The sequence below is a fragment of the Phragmites australis genome, chromosome 19 (genome assembly GCF_958298935.1).
Source record: "Phragmites australis chromosome 19, lpPhrAust1.1, whole genome shotgun sequence".
Lineage (NCBI taxonomy): Eukaryota > Viridiplantae > Streptophyta > Magnoliopsida > Poales > Poaceae > Phragmites > Phragmites australis.
This window is the reverse complement of record NC_084939.1, coordinates 16311072-16333130: the sequence shown is the minus strand read 5'-3', so window position 1 is coordinate 16333130 and position 22059 is coordinate 16311072. Positions and strand designations below refer to the sequence as shown.

At 40.0% G+C, this 22059-nt stretch overlaps 1 protein-coding gene across 1 annotated transcript; it reads left to right on the top strand.

Moving 5' to 3' along the window:
* The first annotated feature begins 17118 nt into the window (after window positions 1–17118).
* Window positions 17119–20657, top strand: LOC133900210 (uncharacterized). Its single transcript, XM_062341331.1, has 5 exons — window positions 17119–17143; window positions 17403–17971; window positions 18080–18182; window positions 18535–18977; window positions 19740–20657. Exons 1-4 carry the CDS (start codon window positions 17119–17121, stop codon window positions 18666–18668), a joined length of 831 nt encoding a protein of 276 aa, XP_062197315.1. The 3' UTR covers window positions 18669–18977; window positions 19740–20657.
* The last annotated feature ends 1402 nt before the right edge of the window (window positions 20658–22059 follow it).

The following is a 22059-nucleotide window of genomic DNA, read 5'->3' as shown; positions in this document are numbered from 1 at the left end:
CATGAGCAATCTCAATACATTAGTAGGGCATAACTTTTTTTTTGAAAGATTTGGATTTCCACTTTTAGTTCTTTTTTCTAATTTCTTATATAAATTATTTGCATTGTGCCAGGTATAAGCTTCTACCTTTTTTTTGAAATAGGTGTCATTTCCTTCCTTTCTTTCCAAAAGAACAGAAGCAGGGGTGGAGACAGGGCCCGGCCCCCTCCCTCCTAAATAACTTAAGATCTAATTGGTATATAAGCTCATTTTATTTACTATATATATGTTCTAAGTATTATATTTTTTTAAAACATATTTTAGGTTTTAGATACCATTAAGTATAATTTATTACATATGGTTATTGTGAATGCATCTAGATAAAATATTTTTTTTGTTAAACTTTATTAATTTTAAAGCATTTGTCATTAATAGTCATGATTTATGCTATATTGATTTACTCTTTATTCAGCTCTAGTTATTTTCAGTTGTAGATGTTTTTAGCAATTTCTATGGTAAGCCAATATCGAATTAGAAAAAGCAATATCGAGATGTTGTATAGATAGCTATTATTATCTATTATTGGAAAGATGGTATATTTGTTATTGTGAGCAAGTTTGTGTATGAATAAAAAAATATATATTTAAAACTAATTATGGAACATGGATTCATCGCAACACTTATATTTTATTTTTTAAAAAAATATAAATATATTAACTAATATTAAGAGAAAATTATGCTTTTTTACAAAGATCAATTTAATAGCTTCTAGAACTAATTCAAATTTATCTCTCATCGGCTCCTCTATCGTCCAATCCTGCCTCTGCCCTGGACAGTAGGCACAAAAATAATTCTTTACAGTAATCATCTAAACTTTCAAATCAGCGAGAAGGTCTAGCCCTTTTGTAAAATTACATTTATCTGTGGTTTCATTTTGTAAAATCAGTGATATTTTTACGAATGATGCAGATGGGCAATGTAATGACTGGTGAGCACGAGTGCCAACTTATAGCATTGCTGCATTTTCCCCTAGTCTAATTAGTTGAGATAATTCTGTTCCAACTCTACAAAGATTATCTTGTAAATCCATTAAATATGAAAAAGAAGTAATTGTTTTACATATTTTTAAAAAGCAAAGTCAAAACCATTTTTTAGAAAAATGGCATCGAAACTTGCAAGACAGAAAGCATGCATTTTCATGTTGGAGTTGGATGTTTGGGTCTACGGATATGGTCCATGTAAATCAGCGTCCATGAAGATATGGCCGAGTTGGACGCTCTGGACGGCAGAGCTTGTTTGCCTGTTTATATTGTAGACAACATACGCTATCTCGTTTTAACCAAACAAATAAAATATTAATCATTGTTTCCATATTTTTTTGGGGCACAGACAAGTAGATTATTCATAAATATAAATTATGCTCTTGAGAGAGGGAAGCTTGGTGCTGGATGCTCTCCTGAGCTCAAGAGTAGAGTCTATGGATTTGTTTTAAGTTGATAAGCACGATTTTTTCATTGGTTTTGAGATCCATGTCTTCTTTAAAAATAAATAAAAGAGGGAAAAAAGGGAGCCCATGCATTTGCAGGTTGACGCATGGGGGTATTGAGATGTGTGGATCACATAGCGCCATCTCTTTATCATTTGGCATGTGGGCCGTCATGGCTTGTACTTTGCTCTTAGTAACCCGTGATGACAACAGACAAGCCAGGCACTCTGGGACGTTGGGTCGATTTGGATATTCGTGCTAGGGAAAAGGTATTTTCGGAGCAAATGATTCCCACAAAATGGCATGAGAGAGGAAAATCGTCGCATCCCAGTGTTAGGCTTGTAGGGTAACATAGAGTTTCATGATCCATCTCGATTTTTTTTTTAAAATTGATTCTATTTTTTAAAGGTTTTGATATTGTATATACGGAACAACACTTCTTATTATAAACATAGATGAATAAAAATAGATAGTTTTTTTTTCTATATTGTGTCTTTCTTTTACAATTGTTCTCTCAAAAAATTGTTGGACTACACCCGATAGCAGCATTTTCTCTACATTTTATCAGCATGAAGCTCTGTTAGAGACCAAACTATCGGAACGGATCTGCACTGCATCTTGTGGACAGATCATGGCCTAGCATATATGTCCTATGCGGCACGAATCTATTCGCAAGAATTAAAAGGTATGATCGATTCGGTACATATTGTCACTACAATTATCTTTGCGTCTAAATAGATCTGAAATCGTATGAATAGTAGTGTATATGCATAAACATCACCACGTATCCATGATCAGTAACACGTATGCATGAACAGTAGCGTGTGATCTATACATTGCAATGAACACGGCGTAGCTAAGCTGGTGGGGCTCGTAGCCGCCACTGCGACGCCAACCAGAAACCAGCACCCGCCCTCAAGCACAGAACAAGGTGGCTCGAAGGCCACCGCCACAGATCTACGGGCACAGCGCCGGCATAGAAGCCGTCGACCTTCTAGCTTCACGGTGCCATAGGGCCAACGGATCCACCCGCCTTCGCCACTAGACCGCCCTTGCACGGGCTCTCCGTGTCGCTGGCTGTGAAGGTACACCGCACCCTTGGGTCGCTGCCCGAAGTCGATCCGTCGCTGGTCCGAAGCTGGTCGCCTGAAGTCTAGCTGTCGTCGGCCAGCTACGCAGCGCTGTTGTGTGTGCTGCCCGTAACGCACCATGCTCCACCCCGCCTGTACGGGCCGTCGCACGCCATGCTCTGCGTCACCTACAAGTGGCTGGGCCGTTGTGACCTCCCGCACTGACAGTGAAAGACCTCCCAATGAAAGATGTGGAGGCCTCTATTTTGCCCTCCTCCACTGCCATAGATGATGTCGTAATGGATGAAGTAGAAAAGAAAGCCATTGAAGGTAAAGTGGCTGGATATTTCGTAGACTCTATCTAGAATTAGAGTAATTAGCCATTTACTTAGTTTCTGAATTTAAAAGGATTGATTGAATAAATGAGACCTCAAGAAGAGCAAGCTTAGCTACAAATAATATTTTTCGGTATAGAATATGTGTGGTGCCCGCATGGAGGAAGTCACCATGTTCTTTAAATGATGAGAAACAAAGTCATGGCATAAATATGAAGAATTTCCTGAATCAGGAAGAGTTTGTATGCCCTATATGTGCTACCGAAAAATTAATTTTAAGACTATCTACCTTGAAGATATAAGATGAAATCCCTGTATTCCTGTACTGAATCCAGGGGATATTTGTGGTCCTATTCAGTCGCTTTCTAGCCTATTTTGTTACTTTATGGTATTAATAGACGCATCATCGGAGTGATCGCATGTATGTCTATTATCTACCCGCAAGCACACATTTTCAAAGTTGATCTCGCAGATCATACATATTAGGAATATTTTTCTTTACCACCGAGTGAAGTCCATTAGAATGGACAACATTGGGGAATTTACCTCTAAAGCGTTCAATGATTATTGCACTGTTATGAGAATTAAAATTGAACATTATGTACCACATGTTCACATTCAGAATGGACTAGCCGAAGCACTGATTAAAAAAATAAAGTTTATTGCTAGACCTTTGTTGCAACATTGTAATTTATCTGCTGCATGTTGAGGACATATAGTCTTACATACAGCAGCTCTCACTAATTATAGACCATCCCCCTATAACATTCATTCAACTATACAACTAGTGTAAGGGATAATTCTGAAAATTTTCTATTTATGCAAACCTGGATGAATGGTTCATGTGTCGATATCGCCGTCACAACGAACTGCCATGGGACCTTGTATATGGCTCGCTTCGCTGATTGCATATCTAACGAAAATAATTTTTCATGATTAGGGGAGGAAATATACCCTTGGATGAAAAATGTCAAGAAATTATATGACAGGATGAAGGAATTGCAGCACATGATCATCGCACAAGTGAAGTAAATGACAAAGTACAGAAAATCATCGATTTGCAGAAATTAGCAAACAATCTGCCTGATCATTTTGTGATTTGAAGAGCGTAACTAAGTCACATGTGCCTGCATGCAATGCACCGAAGAGGGTGGAAGTACCAAAAGAATGTACCCCTCATCTTGTCCTAGGAGCTCAAAAAACAATAAAAGGACAAGAAATTCGATTTCTTAAGTCCCAAATAATCGGAGACGTATGATAAAAGTGGGAAATGAGAGCTTACCATAGCTGATCACAAGAGTGCCCCAAAGGAAAAAGAAGTAGAGCCAGTTGAGACCTAGCGATGGTATGGAACCTTAGGAAGTAGGCATACCAGATTTGAATCTTCCCATGTAGGAAGAAACCAATGAAAATACGCGCACTAAAATTAACGCTGGTAAACTAAAGGACATTGCTCCAACAGTAAAAAATTATGAAGAGCAAGATGTAGAAGCACCTGAAAGTGCAGCCTATGATGAAATAACAATAAACTATGTGAATTCAGAGGAATCCTGGAATAAAACAACCACAATAGTCGACACATACTTTGTAAACAAAATTTTCACAGTTATAGATCATGACCCTGAGCCTGCATCGCTCACGGAATGTAGAATGAGGTCAGATTGGGAAGACTAGTAGAAGACAATAACATCTAAACTGTTGTCCCTGAACAAAAGAGAGGTTTTTGGGCCAGAATGTCGCACACCTCCCCACATTAAGCTAATAGGATACAAGTGGGTTTTTTTCGTAATAGGAATGGAAGGAATGAAATTGTGAGGTACAAAATATGACTAGTGGTAAAAGGTTTCACTCAACAACCTGACGTTGATTATGAAGAAACATATTCCCCAGTGATGGGTGATATTACCTTTAGATATTTAATCTTATTGGCAATCAACCAGGAGTTGAAAATGAAATTGATTGATGTTGTGACCGCATATCTTTATGGGAGTCTAGATTTGGATATTTATATGAAGGTACCTGAAAGAATACCATTGCCAAATCAGGATAGAGGAAATAGACACCTTTTATAGCGTACAGTTGAAGAAGTCGCTATATGGGTTGAAATAGTCAGTTAGAATCTAGTATAATCGTCTGAGTGAATTTATTAGAAAACAAGGCTACACAAATAGCACAGATTGTCCCTATGTATTTATAAGAAGGCCCTATAATGGATTTTGTATAATATTTGTATATGTATGATCTGAATATTGTCGATATAGAAGAAGAAATAGAAGAAGCAAGTTCATACTTAAAGTCTGAATTCAGAATGAAAGATTTAGGTAAAATCAAATTTTGCTTAGGCCTATAGCTAGAACATGTGACAGATGGAATATTTGTACATCAATCAAAATACACTTAGAAGGTGTTAGAGCAGTTTGATTTTAAAAAAATTATTTCCTGCTAAAACCCTCATGGTCAGAAGATCACTGCAAGCAGATCAAGATCCCTATAGACCTAGAGAAGAGAGGGAGAAACTATTGGGACCGCAATTCCCATACTTAAGTGCAATAGGTGCGCTGATGTATCTGGCTAATTACACTAAGTCAGACATAGCGTTTGCAGTAAACCTATTTGCACAATACAGTGCAGAACCCACTAGAAGACATTGGAAGGATATGAAGAATATTCTGCGTTACTTGCAAAGTAGCAAAGATCTGGGTCTGTTCTATAGAAAAAATTAGGACTTAAGTCTGGTTGGTTACGTAAATACTGTGTATCTATTAGACCCACATGTAGCGATATCACAGACTGACTATGTTTTTCTTACGTGGTGGAACTGCAATATCCTGAAAATCATCAAAGCAAAGACTTGTATCTACTTCGACAAACCACTTGAAAATAATAGCATTATATGAAGCCGTACGGGAATGCATATGGCTTAGAAGAGTGATAAATCATATCCAGCAGTCATATGGTTTGAATACTACTAATACCTCTACCATTATCTATGAAGATAATGCTGCATGTGTCGCATATGTATAATCGGGATATATGAAAGTAACTTAACGAAGCATATTAATCACAAGTTCTTTTATGCTCATGAATTGCATAAAATGAATGAAATAAAGGTAATGCATATCAAGTCATGTGAAAATCTTGCAGATTTATTCACTAAATCTCTTCATGCATTTAGTTTCGAAAGGTGTATTCATGGTATTAGGATGATGAGGCTTAGAGAATTACATATTTCAGGGGGAGAATTTTTATATAATACCGTACGAGAAATTAAATCTTAGTTAAGAAGATTAAGTGTCCAAAGATAATCTTGAAGATTATATAAAGTATTTTGGGTGAATTATACTCCTTTTTCCTAAAATGAGTTTTCCTGAAGTTTCTCATGTTAATGTTTTTAATGAGATAATTCGTGTGACTATATCGTGAGCTATATACCCTTTCTTCCGATTTTTCTCATTGGGTTTTTGAGGAATTTTGAAAAATTCAATTATATTTTTTATGGGTTTTAACACTATATATAAGGGATAACACCCCTTATTATAAACACAAATAAATAAAAATATACAATTTTTTTCTTACATTATATCTCTTTTACTATCTTCTCTCAACAAATTATTAAACTATATTGGATAGCAGCAGTTTTTTAAGGCTGACGTCGTCCAGTGCCGCAGTCCAAGAATTCGAATTAGTACATGGGCCGTGGACCTTGGTGTAGATGCAGACCACCACCAATAAAATAAAATAATACTTTCATTTTGCTCATCTCATTCTCTCTCCTGTGACCGTCTTCCCTTCCCAAACGGTTTTCTCTCTCCTTCCACTCTCTCTCTTCTCTTCTCTCTTAACGCCGGGCTGCATGGGATACTCCGGTTCTGGTGATGTTAATCTCGTTAGGCTATGCCTAAGGGATTTTTGTCGCGGACGAAAATCCCGTCGTGAAGGAATTTTTGTTTCTTTCAGCGTTTCAACAGTTTATTTTTATGGTTTTCGTCACGAAAAGATTCTCAGAATCATTCTCTTTAGAACGAGATTCTTCTTTCCCTTCACGATTACTTCGAAGAGAAGCTGTTGGAGATGAGAGAAAATAAAAGTAATGAGAAAAAAAAGAATGAAATAAAGAGAATATAGTTGGATATGATCTTACCATCTGCTCAAGCACTCATTTGCGGTGTTCTTTGTATGTCTTTTGGGTTAATTCTTAATAAAGGTCTAGTGAGGAGTAATGTGACAAATCGTTCATTTCTCGATTGTTCTTTTTTCAGTTCTAGTAGTAAGTTCACTAATCAAAGAAGTGTAAACAAGATTTCTAACAAATTTCAGTAGACGGTAGTGTGTCCGGCTCCAGCGAGTGACAACGTGGTATTGTACCACAGTACACCAACAAGAGAATCTATTTCTCACACCTCTCTGCCTGCGATGTCAGAGCCTCCATTCGATTTTCCAAAAAATGAGTAAGACCTCTACAGCTTTTCCCACCTTTATCCTGGCACAAATCTCGGAGCAATGCTGGACGACAAGGATAGTGCCGCCCAGTCAGTAAGGTCCAGGATGGAGTTTCCCCAGCATTCGTTCTTCTGATAGTCCGATGGTTTGCACCATGTTACGAGTTACACAAGATATAGGTCATTTTTAATAGAAACTTTAAAAATTTATCTCTTATAATATTATTACAATATCCTCTATTTTTTTCATCTCTAACAGACACTCTATTTCCTATCTTTTATTACTCTCCTCCTCTTCTCGGACCTACACGCATACTCTAGGAACAGGAATACGGTTCCCGTATCCAGTCGGCAAATTTGTCGCAAGAAGTCGGCTCCCTTTTCCCTGTAGCGAGCGGCAAATGGGATTTGCCGTTTCTATTGGAGCGGCTGAAGGACGCATAGAGCGACAAAAATCGCTGGTACAGTGTTTTACGGAAGTATGCAGTTTTTGTTGGAGAAGGCCTTAGACCAGCTATGTAAATTTTAAATTTGCAATTCGAAGCTGAGTGTAGGGGATCGGAAAATGGTAGCCAAGATTAAAGAGTGGGCTTTCTCCTTAACGCCTCCTTCGGAACACATGAATGTAAAAACAAAAGAGTAGTAAAAACATGAGAATTTAATAGGAATATATATATGCAAAATAGAGGATTGAAAAATCACATAATATTCGTTCGAATAGAATGTAGGAAAAATATAGAAAGCCGCCTTGATCCTGCACAAGTGAGTAATAAAATGAGGTTGAAGTGGATATTCTTTTTTCTATGGAAATCCTATGGATTTGAAAGGATGCTAATAATTCTATAGAATTTTATCAGCTCATTCTTATTTCAAAATGGTAGGATAGATCAAAATCACATATGAATTGGTTTCCTCTGACGTTTCTATCTAGTGAAGGCCTCAGACTCCCTTTGGAACAAGATTGTTGGAAGAAATGTGTACCATTAGGGATAGGCGTGGAGCACCAATGCATATTCATAGATCCACGGTAGTACAATTTAAATAATTAACTAGTTATTTTAATCTAGTCAAAATAAATAGTTAGTTGATTAAGTTTAATTAAAATAGATTGATTGATTGATCGCTCAACACACATCCCTATATAGGATCAACTTTGCTTTCTATAGCTATCATTTTTCACTCCTAAACTAGTTTTGTGGATGGTTTTCTTCACCTTTGCGGTCACCATAGTAGTTTTGGCTGCCATATAGCTGCATCAAATATTTACTCATATCACCTGCTTTTACTAGGTAAAGGATGTCTTCAAATGAGAGTGTGATTGATTACCCATATGAACCGTATAGGCAGGTTGAGAGGAAGCGGGTTAAGCGGAGTTATATTTGTTAAAAAAAAGAGTGTTTGATTGGTTGTATTTGTCTGAACAGGTTGAGCTGAATTTCTGTTTAGTTGACCGAATCTGAGACCACATGAGCGGATGCAAGAGTTGAGACTGTGATTGGTTGTTCGTATGAAAATGATTTTATGACACTAACAAGTGGGCCTAACTACATGAGCGGATATAGACTCCTGCATGCGTATGGCCAGACTGTAGTTGTACATTTATATCTGCCAAGCCATGCTAAAACAGTGTATGCAGACAACCAAACACATTTATCTCTGAGATTATACACATATGCTGGACCAGATTACTCGGCTAAAATACAAAAATAGACAACATACGTCAGCGTATTTACAAAAATAGATAACATATCGGCGTATTTGTAAATCTAGCACCTGTATTCGACACCTTAAAATCCGAAAACTCAATTTCGGTACCTCAAACTCCGAAAATACGACTGATTTTAACACCTAAAATGCCAAATACGACACTGTTTACCGTATTCAGCATCTCAAATATCAAAAACACTATGTATTCAGTAACTAAGGTGCCGAAAGCCGTATTCGGCACCTCACTTGCCGAATACGGCTCTGCCGTGCGCGCCCTACAAAGAAGCTAGCAATCTACAGTAGAAAGAAGAAAGTGTCCTAAAATTTATGTTTTTTATTTAACTCACGATTTTATTTGGGAGTATAAAAATAGTCTAAAAATTCTAACCGTTTTCATGAGCAAAATAGAGTTCACTAGCAATCCGTTTTAATTGGTTTAATCCAAAAAGTATGAGCCAATATTTAATTAAAATTCTCTAAATAAGTCAACTTTTATAAATTCTAGTAATTTTTAATGTCTCAAATAAATTCTCAAAAATCTAGAAAAAATCACTAATATTCTTCTAATGTGATGTACTAATTTATAAAAATATTTCCAATCCTACGTTATTTGGTGAAAAAATGAGTTCCTTTGTAAGGATCCATTTATATGAATTTTTATTATTTCATGTCATATTCTCTTTTTAGTTCAATTTGAATAAAAATAAACGCATACATTCTCTTTTAATTCATTTCATGTGACATTCTCTTTTTAATTCATTTCATTTCATGTACTAATATTTTATCATTTCAAGCTCACCCAGCACATTTGACGATGAGATGTGCTAATATCCCCTTTGTTAGACATCCTCATTTATATGCATTGTTATCATTTCATGTGATATTCTCTTTTTAATTCAATTTGAATAAAAATAAACGCATACATTCTCTTTTAATTCATTTCATGTGATATTCTCTTTTATCATTTCAAGCTCACCCAGCACATTTGACGATGAGATGTGCTAATATTCTTCTCATATGATGCAGTCAACATGAACATATTGAGATTGTTTTTTCATGCACCTTTGTTGTCTGCACTAAGGAAGCAAAACATGCCCAACCAAACCTTGTCATTCCTCGGTAGATCGAAACACCTTCGTAAGTGCGCAACATACTCTTGCCTTGTCATGCTTTTCATCTCCTCAGCCGTGTATCTTCACACCACTCCAGCCATGACAACAAGGGCGGTCATCCTCCACAAAAGAGAATATCACATGAAATGAATTAAAAGAGAATGTATGCATTTATTTTTATTCAAATTGAATTAAAAAGAGAATATCATATGAAATGATAAGAATTCATATAAATGGATCATTATAAAGGAACTTATTTTTTCACCAAATAACATAGGGTTGAAAATATTTTTATAAATTAGTACATCACATTAGAAGAATATTAGTGATTTGTTCTAGATTTTTGAGATTTTATTTGAGGTATTAAAAATTGCTAGAATTTATAAAAGTTAGCTTATTTAGAGAATTTTAATTAAATATTGGCTCATGCTTTTTGGATCAAACCAATTAAAACGGATTGCTAGTGACCTCTATTTTGCTCATGAAAACGTTTAGAATTTTTAGACTATTTTTATACTCCTAAATAAAATCGTGAGTTAAATAAAAAACATGAATTTTAGGACACCTTCTTCCTTCTACAGTAGCTTGCTAGCTTCTCTGGAGCCCGCACGGCAGAGCCGTATTCGGCAAGTGAGGTGCCGAATATGGCTTTCGGCACCTCAGTTGCCGAATACAGAGCGTTTTTGGTATTTGAGGTGTCGAATACGGTGAATAGTGCCGTATTCGGTACTTCAGTTGCCGAAATCAGTGTGTTCGACGTATTTTCGAAGTTTGAGGTACCGAAATTGAGTTTTTGGATTTTAAGGTGCCGAATACATGTGCTAGATTTACAAATACGCCGATATGTTGTCTATTTTCGTAAATACGCCAGCGTATGTTGTCTATTTTTATATTTTTTCCAGATTACTCCAATATAGGTAATCAATCAGACCCTAAGTAAACCAAATCTACCATATCCCTTATTTTTGTATACCAATGCTGGAGCCTCAGCGAGCCACATCGCCCAATCTTTAGTAGACGTCTCACATCCTTTAGCGTTGCGACCAATGGAACGGATGAAAAAAAAACCTTGAGCATTCCTCCAAGCTGCTGAACCCTCCAGAGATCCTATCTCCCTCTACATCCCCTCCTCCTCGCCCTTCCTGGCGTCGCTCCTCTCAGCCTAATCCTCGTCGCATGCTACTGCTATGCCACCTCCCCACACTTGCACACCACAGAGGAATAGACTGGAGCACGGTCACCCACATTCTTGCGTGCCCGTCACACGTCCTGTATCGCTTGTTACCCCGCGTGGTCACTCCCACTGGCGACTAGCCGGAGAATGTCTACCAGCCGCCGGCGTGTGCTCGCCACGCACTGATTCCATGCTATGCACCGTTGCGCTGCTTCACCTGGAACCAAACGACCGCGCCCGTTCCGACCGCAGCCATCACAAACCGATGCACCGCCACTGCCCCTGTTGGAGAACAACCTTCCATCCCTACCACCACCACCACGTCGGAGAACGGACCCCGAGATTCTGTGCGTCGCCCTTATAGCCTCCACCATCCCTTTCCTCGGCACCTGTGAGGAACCGTCCAAATAGTATTCTAATTAATCATCAGGAGGATCATTATTCATAATCACAACCTCGACGATTAACCAGAATACCATTCCGGTAGTCCCGGCACGTGTTTTGTGCCCAGGATCGGAACACATGCCTTCCAACTCAAATATCACAACACAGTTTAATAGAGAGCAAGTAATTAAGCTGTATTACAATACTTAAACAAGCAGCTGCTTCCACAATTTACAACAAAGAGGAACAACAACAACTAAGCAGCGGAAGATAAACCTATACAACAAAAGAGTATGGAGCCGTATGCCCTTAGGCTCCATACCAAAAGCGCCGGAGTTCGGAGTAGAAGGTGCTACTCCTGCCCGCCACCCAGATCGGCAGGCACAAAGTAGCCGAACACTGCCTCTTCCTCGCCAACCTGCGAACCTGAAAGCAACTTAAGGGCAGCACCCCTTAGTACGAAGGTACTAGCAAGTCTTACACAGTATGAGTATATATATTCTCGACTCCAAGAATCATGCATTTAAAGCTGTAGCAATGATTAAGACATGTTTAAGTTCATTAAGCGGTAAGCAACCTAGACTCTAGGTGTAAGCAACTGACTTAACCAACCACCGACTCAAACCCTGCCAACCAACTGATCAGAATAGATATATGAACAACAAGTGTATAAAAGCAAACCATTCCCACCAAACCACCAACCACATACCGACCAAACCACCCCAATCTAACCATGCCACAACCCACATCGAAACTCTACGACCAAAACATGGTCGCTCGGTGGAGATAAGCGATAGCTATGCTCATGACCGAGAGCGCGGCAGTTCGAACTGATTATATACCCTGCAGGGGGATACTCCTGGACTCACACGACACAGGGACCATACGGCTTGTGCCACCCGCTAAGATGCACACAAGGGAGTACCCGTGACAACCTTTTCCAACCAGGCCCAACCATGTGGATCAACCATAGCTCGGCACGGCGGTATTAGAACTACTCCTCGAGCAAACTAATACCGCTAAAAGCCCGGACTCAAACCGGACTCACACCATCTATGACGAGGCCCACATGACCACGTCTGCGAAGGTAATCAGCTCGCCTACCATTATATCAGCATGTGGTGAGTAAGGTAAGTGCTAAAGCCGACTACACCGACGGTCGGTGCTTAACCAATACAAGCGGTCTACGGTATCCGGGTTCCCTCCCCGAACTGCCTGAGGACTCCTCGTGAGCAGATGACACCCCTAACACCGCCCACACCTCGTCTCAACTCACCACTCACCAAACCGACTCATCATCAACACAACCATAAGTGTGAACAAGTAATAAGCCCTAGGCTCGCGACAACGGTGGACGCCGTCGTCGACTTCTACCGGAAAGCCTAAGTACCACTAAGCATAGCGAACTATAATTAGACCTCAACGACACCACTAGGCTCCAAGGAATAACACATGACACGTGACCGAAATGGGAGAATGCATCGGCATAGGTTCTACCCAACTCGGTACCCGACACATGCAATGTATACATAAGCGTAGATAACATATTAGATTTTGAATTGACACGGTGCAATATGATAGATGCTTGCCTTGCTGCTCTGGATCAGAAAGGTGGAGCGCCTCACGATCGCCCACGGCCTCCGGGATCGACGGATCGGCGTTCACTATAGAGAGCAACGCGTGCAATATAATGAGCATGTATGAAATGCGACCATATAAGAAAAATATGCTCCACAATACATGACAATATTTTTCCCAGATCGCACTGTGCAAAACAAGAGTTTTCCCAGTGGTCTCACAACTTTCGAACATGGTATTGACTATTTGTACTTTAACTAAGCTGGAATACATTTAATCAATAAATAAATTCTCAGAATGTATTTAATGAGTTTCAACATTTTTAACATGTAGTTCATGTTCCTACGAAGCCAACGCAACTAGTCTCATGAAATTTGGAGTTCGTACGAATTAACTATGAATTTTACAAGCTACCAGCTTCCAGAAAAGCCTGATAACCGCCCTGCGACCACTGCTACAGTGCTCGGGATACCGGGGTGATCAGTGCTCGGGGTACCCGGGATAAACAGTACTCGGGGGCACCCAGGATGAAAATGCTTGGGTACTCAGGATGAACAGTACCCGGGAGTACTCGGGATGAATCGTGCTCGGGTGCCCGGGGTGAACAGTACCGGGAAGTACTCGGGATGAACAGTACTCGGGTGCTCGGTGAACAGTACCCGAGAGTGCTCGGGTGCTCGGGGGTGAACAGTACCCGGAGTGCTCGGGTGAACAGTGCTCGGCACTACAGTAAAATCAGCCTCGTGCAGCTCCAGAACAGCAGCCATTACGAAGGGAAAAACTAGGCTAAACTAACCTGGGAGTCTCTCTAAATCAAAAGTAAAAATACCTAGAAGGGTGTACAGGGTCTAGACTTTGCTCAACCGCCTAGCAACATGATTCCTAACTCAAATCCACATAAATCCTCATTTGTTCCCAGACTGAAGAACTTTAAGAACTTTGCAACCCTAGTTCCAGATTCAAGATCTATCCAACCAAAAAGAGCATACTTGCCATGGGAGCCTAGCAGACTCACCCAATGTCCTTTGCTGAGGTTGGTGACCGCCAGTTGAAGGAGGAAACGACGGAAAATGGCTTGGAGAAGAGAGGAAAAACTGCTGCTTCCTTGCTTCTCCCAAAGAACACCAAACAAGTTCAGAACCAGCTCGAATTCCTTCGGGGAAACTGAAAATGAATTGGATGGACGAGTAGTCCTTGAGCTGGTGGTCACGTGAGTACCACATACGTATCTTGATCTTGCTCCCAGAGGTAGGGATCCAAAGGGGAAAGACTAAGAGAGAGAGTGAGAGATAGTCAACTCCAACTTGCTTCTTTAAAAAGCCTTATCTGGTGGAGTGGGTGAGTAGTACGTATGGGCAAGTTTGAGGGGGAGAGAGAGTGTTGTTGCCTACCTATAGAGAGATATTTTTCACCCAAGTGGGCCCTATTTACCTAGAGGAAAAGTCCAGACTTGCTTCTAGCTCCTTTATTTCTCTTAGTTTCCTTCTCCCACCTCATTGATTCAAAGTGAGGTGCTCCAGTGACCCAAACTGGAACATGAAGCTGAAATTGCATGTTTTAGGATTAAAACACACAATTACGGATTTCAGGACGTGACAGCACCACCGCATACTCGCTGCGCACCTTCGGTCCCAACGTCCGTGCTCTCTCCTCGCTAGCTCTCCCTCTACGCCGCCCTGCTCTGACTGTCAGGCGTCGTCGTTGTCATTCGACTCCGCTACCCCTTGTTGGCGGTATGGCGCTGACCAGATGACATCACCTTACATCCATCAATGTTTGGTTAGCTCTCCTCTCTCTACAATTGTTTTCCTTCTCTTCTTGCCCAATTTGATTGTCTCTCTGTCTAGAATTTCTGACTGTGGCTTGATCCCATCGCTGCTCCACGTCATCTGCAGTCACTGGCACCAAGGCCACACCCGGCGCACAGTTTCTATGTATGTCCATCTTGCTCCTCTGAACCATCAGTAGTAGGCTTCACTAAAGATCCTCTTGCTGTTTTTCCCTTAATCTATGTCCTCTTCTATATGTTACACATTTGCTTTGATTGATGTCCAGCTCCCCTATTCAAGTGAATATATAATGATGCAAATCAAGGAGAAAACTTAAATAATTACGATAGTATGTGTTTCTTCACTCTGATTTTTTTGGTTTGTACTTCTATAAATAGTAAGTACTTCTGGGACGGTGCAATTGATGACCTCTTAAGAAATCATTTATTTATCGTGTACTTCTGGGATATATTACATCCCACTTTTTCTTGATCTATTAGAAAGGAAATTCAATTTTAATGAGGAATTTAGTATTAAACTTGAACAATCCGTATTTCCGAAAGGCCCAAACTGGTATCAACATGTATTCAAAGCATATCCATTTGTTCTTCTTGGTGTTTTAGAGGCTGAGTTTGTGTCCACTCTATATTTTACCTCGGCCAGGTTCCTAACTTCGCACCCTGGTTGTAAGTGGACGTAATTATTGTTCATATTCAAGTGGATGCAATGGTTGATCGATGTCTCGAAGCATTACAATCCCTAACCACAAGAAGCTGAGGTAATAGCTTTTTATATTTGATTTATCTCCTGCAATATAAGAATTTCAGTAGGTCTTTACATGCTCAAGATGCTAATTTAGCTCTAGAGATCAATCCCTAGAGATCAATCCCAAATTTCGGCTATACATACTTTGTGATTTATGGACACTAATCGTAGATGCTCCTTGTCTACGATTTCTGGTGGGATTTTAGCTTATTGGCTGAGCTCTGAGCAACAATTTTTGTTACAGTGAAGTGCAAGATTCTGGACCGCAAATACTGTTGTATTTTCTGTCGATCATGTACCCTCTATTATGTCCCTTTTGTTTTTCTGGAATAGAATGTTTGTTCCTTTCATATAATCTATGGAGTAGATATATGATATGCTAAATAGATATACGGTGCTGGCTAAAATGAATTCGGTATTAGTTTTATCCTTATACATTGATACCTATAAAGGTATTTTTAGTTGTATTTTCTGTCGATTTTTTTAAATAGTAACCTTTGTGATATTTCAAAGACTCGAGTCATCTATATGAGAGGCATTGTTTTGCATTGTTGTGCAACGTATGTTCAGATTTTTAATTGAAATATGACATGTTAATTGCTGGTTTGCAGTAGAACAAACCACAGTGAAAAAAACCAGGCTAGCATACATTAGAGTCTTGAGCTTTTAGAAAAAAACTCAGGTTCCAAGTTCCTTTAATACTTCCATATAATAAACGTGCATATGATTTAGTTATTTATTTCTTCGGTACGAAGTAATTGACCTTTTCTGTGATATATGCAATTTTTCATTAGTCATACCTTCTCTTAATGAGAAGTTTCGTCAGTGCCAAAGCGATTTCTGCATTAGTTTTTTTTAAACTGTTTGAATCTGCCATGCTGAAAAAAGGCTCATTTTCACCGGAAACTATCATCTTCTCTTTTTCTCTTCCATAATTGTTCTCTTACTTGGTTTCACACCTGTCTTTGCCCTTCTACGCAGAAATTATGCAGCCTCATTGCAGTCCAAAATCAGGTACAAATCTAGTCTCCATAAGATGTCTCTCAACATTCACAACTTTACTTGGGTTTTATGTTTATCCAACTGTACTTTTGTTTCTCTATGTCAACAACAGTTTGTCTTGTATGCTGTGTTCTCATGACAGTACTCTTAAAAGCCCCTGCCAAGTGACCATTCTCCTTCAAGATCATTTCAATTTAAATCGTTAGTGATTGATCTCTAGAGCTACTTACACCTCACAGGTCAATCGTTAGTGATTTTTCTCCTTCAAGATCATTTTTAACTTCAATTTAAATCGTTAGTTATTCAATTGTGACTACAATGACCCTCCGTGGCAACGTGCTAGGTACTATCTAGTAGTCAATATTACAATCTTTACTATCTAATCCGCATCGGATTCTCAAAACGTCGTCGCGTTGTATCAACAGAGAATGGAGGACCATCAGATCTAGACAGGAGGGAAGCAGCACCATCAGATCGTTGTCGTGTCATTTCGCTCCTTACTCCCCTCCTTCCAACACCTCCCTGCCCCCTAATCCCCTCGGATTCTCGAAACGTCATCGCGCGACATCAGCAGAAAATGGAGGACCGTCGGATCTAGACAGGAGGGACAGCACCGTCGGATGTTGTGGCGCCGCCTCCCTCCTTTCTCCCCCTCCTTCCTACGCACCCCCACGCCCTCCGCTTCCCCAGCCGGCACCTCTACCGCGCGCACCCTCCTCTCCTGCCCACGACGGCCACTGCCATCGCGGCGTTCGCCCCTCTCCGACGCCACCGCCGCCGCTTATTTTTTTGGTTTCCCACGCGCGACAAACGCCTCTGCCTCTACCTCCTCCCCGCGCGTCTCCCTCCGCCACCTCCCGCGCTCACCGCCTCCTCTGCCTTCCCGCTGCCACCTCGCCGACGCTCTTCCTCCCCCGGCGCATCGGCTTCCCAGCGCGCATCGCCCGCCTCACTTCTTCCCCCGCGCGCGGCCGCTGCCCTCCGCTTACCCTATCGCCGCCGCCACCATCTCCCCGCCACGGAAGGAGCAACGAGCGGGGGCGCGGCCGTGCCTGACCGCGGAATGAGCATAGGGAGCCGCGCGCGCGTGGATCAGCCTCCTCCCTGGTGCGCGCTGTCCCCCTCCCACGCCGCCGCTGCCCTCCTGCGTACCCGGAGACGCCCTCCCCTGGTACATGTAGTTTGTTTTCTTCTGTAAAGCAAAGTCCAAATTAAACTTCAAAGAATTATTTCATCGAGATTCCTCTCGATCTTGACCCGGGTAATGTTGTCGGTGCAGGGGTGGAGCGAGGCGACGCTGCTGGGGGAGGCGACGGTGAATCTTGCTGAGTATGCAAACGCGTTCAAGCTGTTGACCGTGACGCTCGCGCTGCTGCACTTGAGTATCTCTCTCTCTCTCTCTCTCTCTCTCTCTCTCTCTCTCTCTCTCTCTCCCCCTTGAAGAGCAATGCCGTCTTCATGTGGCCTGTGATGGCGATCTGCTCACGGTTCTTGATTTTGATGTTTGCCGGTATTGCGCTTCCTGTGACGACGCGAGGTGGGTTGGGTGAAGATTAATTAACACATACACCTCTAACCCATTATGGCTGCTCATTGCTATTTTAGCCTTAGGGATTGTGCCATCCCAACCAGATCAGGCATTGCTGGCAGCTGCAAACTGGTTTGACCCATAAGCATTTGCTTGCCTGTGGTATTGTTTGATTGCTCATTATTGTTTTCCTCGGGTGCTAGCAGTGAGAACTGGCGATGTTCCAGCGGTGGCGGTGGAGGATGATGATCCAGAGTTTGAAAGGAGTTCACTGCAATCACCATGTTCTAGCTCACATTTGACTCAATCAAGCTCACTGTCTGCTTCATCTACAATATGACAATATTTTGATGAGCTAATTAGCCTTGGTCTCCTTTTCCATATGTCCATGAATCGCTCTTTGTTACAGCAGGATATCAAAGAAAAAAATATTGAAATTAGACTGAAGTCATGATCCTTTGATTTAACATCTGCAAGTAACCAATTATGACTTTGGTTATCCGCTTACTCTGAAACTCTATTTTGTTTGTGCAGGAGAAAATATTCGCTCCTCTTATACTTGCTGCAATGCATATTTGCCAATTTAAGTTCCAGGAGTATATCCATGCTAGCATGATGCTTGCTTCTGACGTGTCATGCGCTTTACAAGGTGAGTTCCAGAACTGCATACAAAATACACCCGTAATTGCATCTGATGTTTGTTTCTTAAAAGGCATCTTTATTTCGTAATATGATTTTCCTCCCAGTATTTTTTTAGAGTAGTTTCATGTTATCTGCCAATATGGGAAAATAGTTTGCTAGATTAATTTTCCTGAAACCAGGGAGAATGTAACTCAATAGATTATCCCTCTATCTCTGTTTATTTTAGATTTACATTATATAAGAAAGAGTATATATTTTGTGAAGCAAGTAATCAGAAGATGCACAAGAGTTTTTCTTTTGCTCACTGCGCAAGAACTCTTACACAACATGCATGATAAGGTGTATGTAAGATATGAAAAACACTTATCACGCTTCAATTAGGACTGCTATGTCTTTTGGAAGTTGCCTAATATTTCTCCTTTTCATTTGATATCCTTTTCATTTGGACACCTTTTCTGGTAATTTATATTTGTCTCAACTCTAGATTTAGCAAACTCATCTTTAGCTGGTAGTCTTTGAAGATTCCCTTTGCATTTGTATTCAATCAACTACACCAAGTCTATTGTCTAACTCTAAGTTATCTTGCTGGTCCAATCCTGCAAGTACAGTTTTCATTTGTCTTCATGATCCCTTTTCCTATTCAAATCTTCATACTGTGTCAATTGAATGTCCTTTTCTTTTCCTTTGGTCTTTGCACATTTAAGTTGTTACAGTTACTAGTCACCACTGTATTTCTTTGAGTTTGCTAATTTCGCTGTATTATTTGCAGAACAAGTACATGGGCATTGAGTTGCATCTTGGTGACGAGATTCTGGAGCTTATTAGTCCACACAAGTTGATGATTAAAGATGCAAAAGCTGGCATGACATCTCTTTATGTAAATTGACAATAGATATATGTTAGCTTCAGTTGCTTATTGGCTGACGCCCCTTATTATGTCCGACCTTCAGGTCAGTACTAAGCAACACTCTGGACTAAGAGTCTTGAGTCGGGTTGTAAGGATGCAAGTGTACAAACTACTACAAATATATCCTGAGTACATCTACCTCACTCCGGGTGATCACTTTCAATTAACATTCCCTCGAGATTTTGTATGTTCTTTTCAGGATAGCCAAACTGCTAGCATGTGCTGTTGCCAGTTCATTAACATTTTAGTTTTACTTATGTGAAGAACAAAATGGGTCCTGAGTTTTGTCTTCCTCCTGTTTAGCTTTCCGTTAAAGGTGGTCGAAAAGTTGGAGTTTCAATTGATTACTCAAGTTTGGACATGGAAATTGTAGAAGTTTAAAATGCTACCGGAAAGCTATCTGCAAAGGATGTGGGGAACTCTGTAAGTCATGCCATTCTGAGATCATTTATTACTGAGTTTGGATTAGTTATACATTCAGTGTACTTAACTCTTGCACCATTTAGACTGTATGTGCCGCTGTTTTGACAAATGGAGGTACCTCCGTCTGTGAAGATTTTGGAATAGTCGAAATGGATATCCCAGTGGCTATGATATTGAATACTCAAAGTGACCATCTTTTTGTTGGTTGTAGCATACCAATTTATCCTTCTCTACCTGAGGTTTGCTTTGATATATGCAGTATTTTAGAATTTTGCAATATTAACCTTCCTCAGTAACCTTTGCCACAAAGAAACTAGCCATTTATATATGGATATATCAGTGATATTAATGTCGCAATGAAGCTATGACAATCTTGCCCTTGTCTGTTTTCTTAGCATCCACGCCAAACAGATCTGTTTCTTGCCATCTCAACCTCAACAAAGATACCTCATCTTGTGTTGAAATCTATAGACACAAGTATGACTATATTTATTTTCCAGGCTCATAGTTCAAACAATCATTTTTCTTTTATTTTTACGTTCTCTTGCCTGGAAGCTTTTCATTATTCCAGTCTGACAGGCCACTGCAAGTCCAGCCGGCTCAAGGAACTGTGCGTGCCAAGGGCGTGCCATCTTTCTAGTATTATATATGTGTTGCAAACTATCAGAAAACTTCACTTAAATTATCTTTCTAGGAACTATACTAATATAGCCATTGCTATCACATAATCAAAATTTTGGGTGCTCATGTTAGATGTGTTTGACCATCTGGACCTACCTGAGACTCACATGGATGTAGCTACTGTTAAGTGGATCCACATGGAGTCACCTTTTATTTATTTGAGTCTTCTATGTGTTGCCAGGAAATCAAATTACGTCGCATGTAAGGGGAAAGGAAAAAAAAAGTAGCTTTGAATCCAATTCCAAAGTTAGCATAATTCTGTGAAATGTCTTGTAAAATGTGTAGCTTTGTGAAAGTTATATAAATGAAAAAAAATACCTAAACGAAAATAAATGACCGTAGCTGCTAACATGGGGGGAAACCACTCACGAAACCAGCCTAAGGTGAAAAGTTAAAACTGTTGCTCCAATTAACTGATACTAAGAAGAACTTGCCCCAAAAGTATTACTTTTGGTATTATTCTTGTAAAATTTGAAAATACTTCACTATCCTGTTTGGAACTGTGGTTTCGATCAGTCTTTCAACCTTAAAACGAAAATAAATTATTATAGTTGTTCTTGATTACTCTTTGCTTAAACCATCTGCCATGCCTTTTCTGTGCGCAGTTAATTGTTTTATAGCGCAGACGACCCGAGGAAGTGATCAGCACGTCGGTTAGCGGAGCTTTTTTTAATCGTTTGGACTGCCGTCAATTTGGATCATGCAGTTCATTGTCTAATTTGACACCTGCTTGAAATTTCAAGGGCCACGTCATGGTTTTCCCTCAAAATATTTTCAAAAGTTCGACAAAATAAAGCACCAATTTAGATCATGCGGTTCATAATCTAATTCAACGACGACATCGTGGTTCCCCTCCCCCCACAATAATTTTTTTTTTTTTTTTACAAATTAACAGGACTGTCAACGCCAACATAGGCCAGCAAGCTGAAATTTTCAAAACTTACAAATAGTCAAGCTAGGGTTTCAAAATGTGTTGGTAACTGCCCGATATTCATGGTTATCGACTAATTTACTGCTGTTTACATTCAGAAATTGACCGATTTTCGGTTAAGTTTAAATTCAAAATTAAAAATTTGAT

What these genes read in the sequence shown, in the direction of transcription:
- LOC133900210 (XM_062341331.1), top strand. Translation starts at nt 17,119, where the DNA reads ATGACCCTCCGTGGCAACGTGCTAG. An exon ending in CCTCCGTGGCAACGTGCTAG is followed by an intron (nt 17,144 to 17,402) that starts GTACTATCTAGT and finishes GGATCTAGACAG; the next exon opens with GAGGGACAGCACCGTCGGAT. An exon ending in GCTCGCGCTGCTGCACTTGA is followed by an intron (nt 18,183 to 18,534) that starts GTATCTCTCTCT and finishes GGGTGCTAGCAG; the next exon opens with TGAGAACTGGCGATGTTCCA.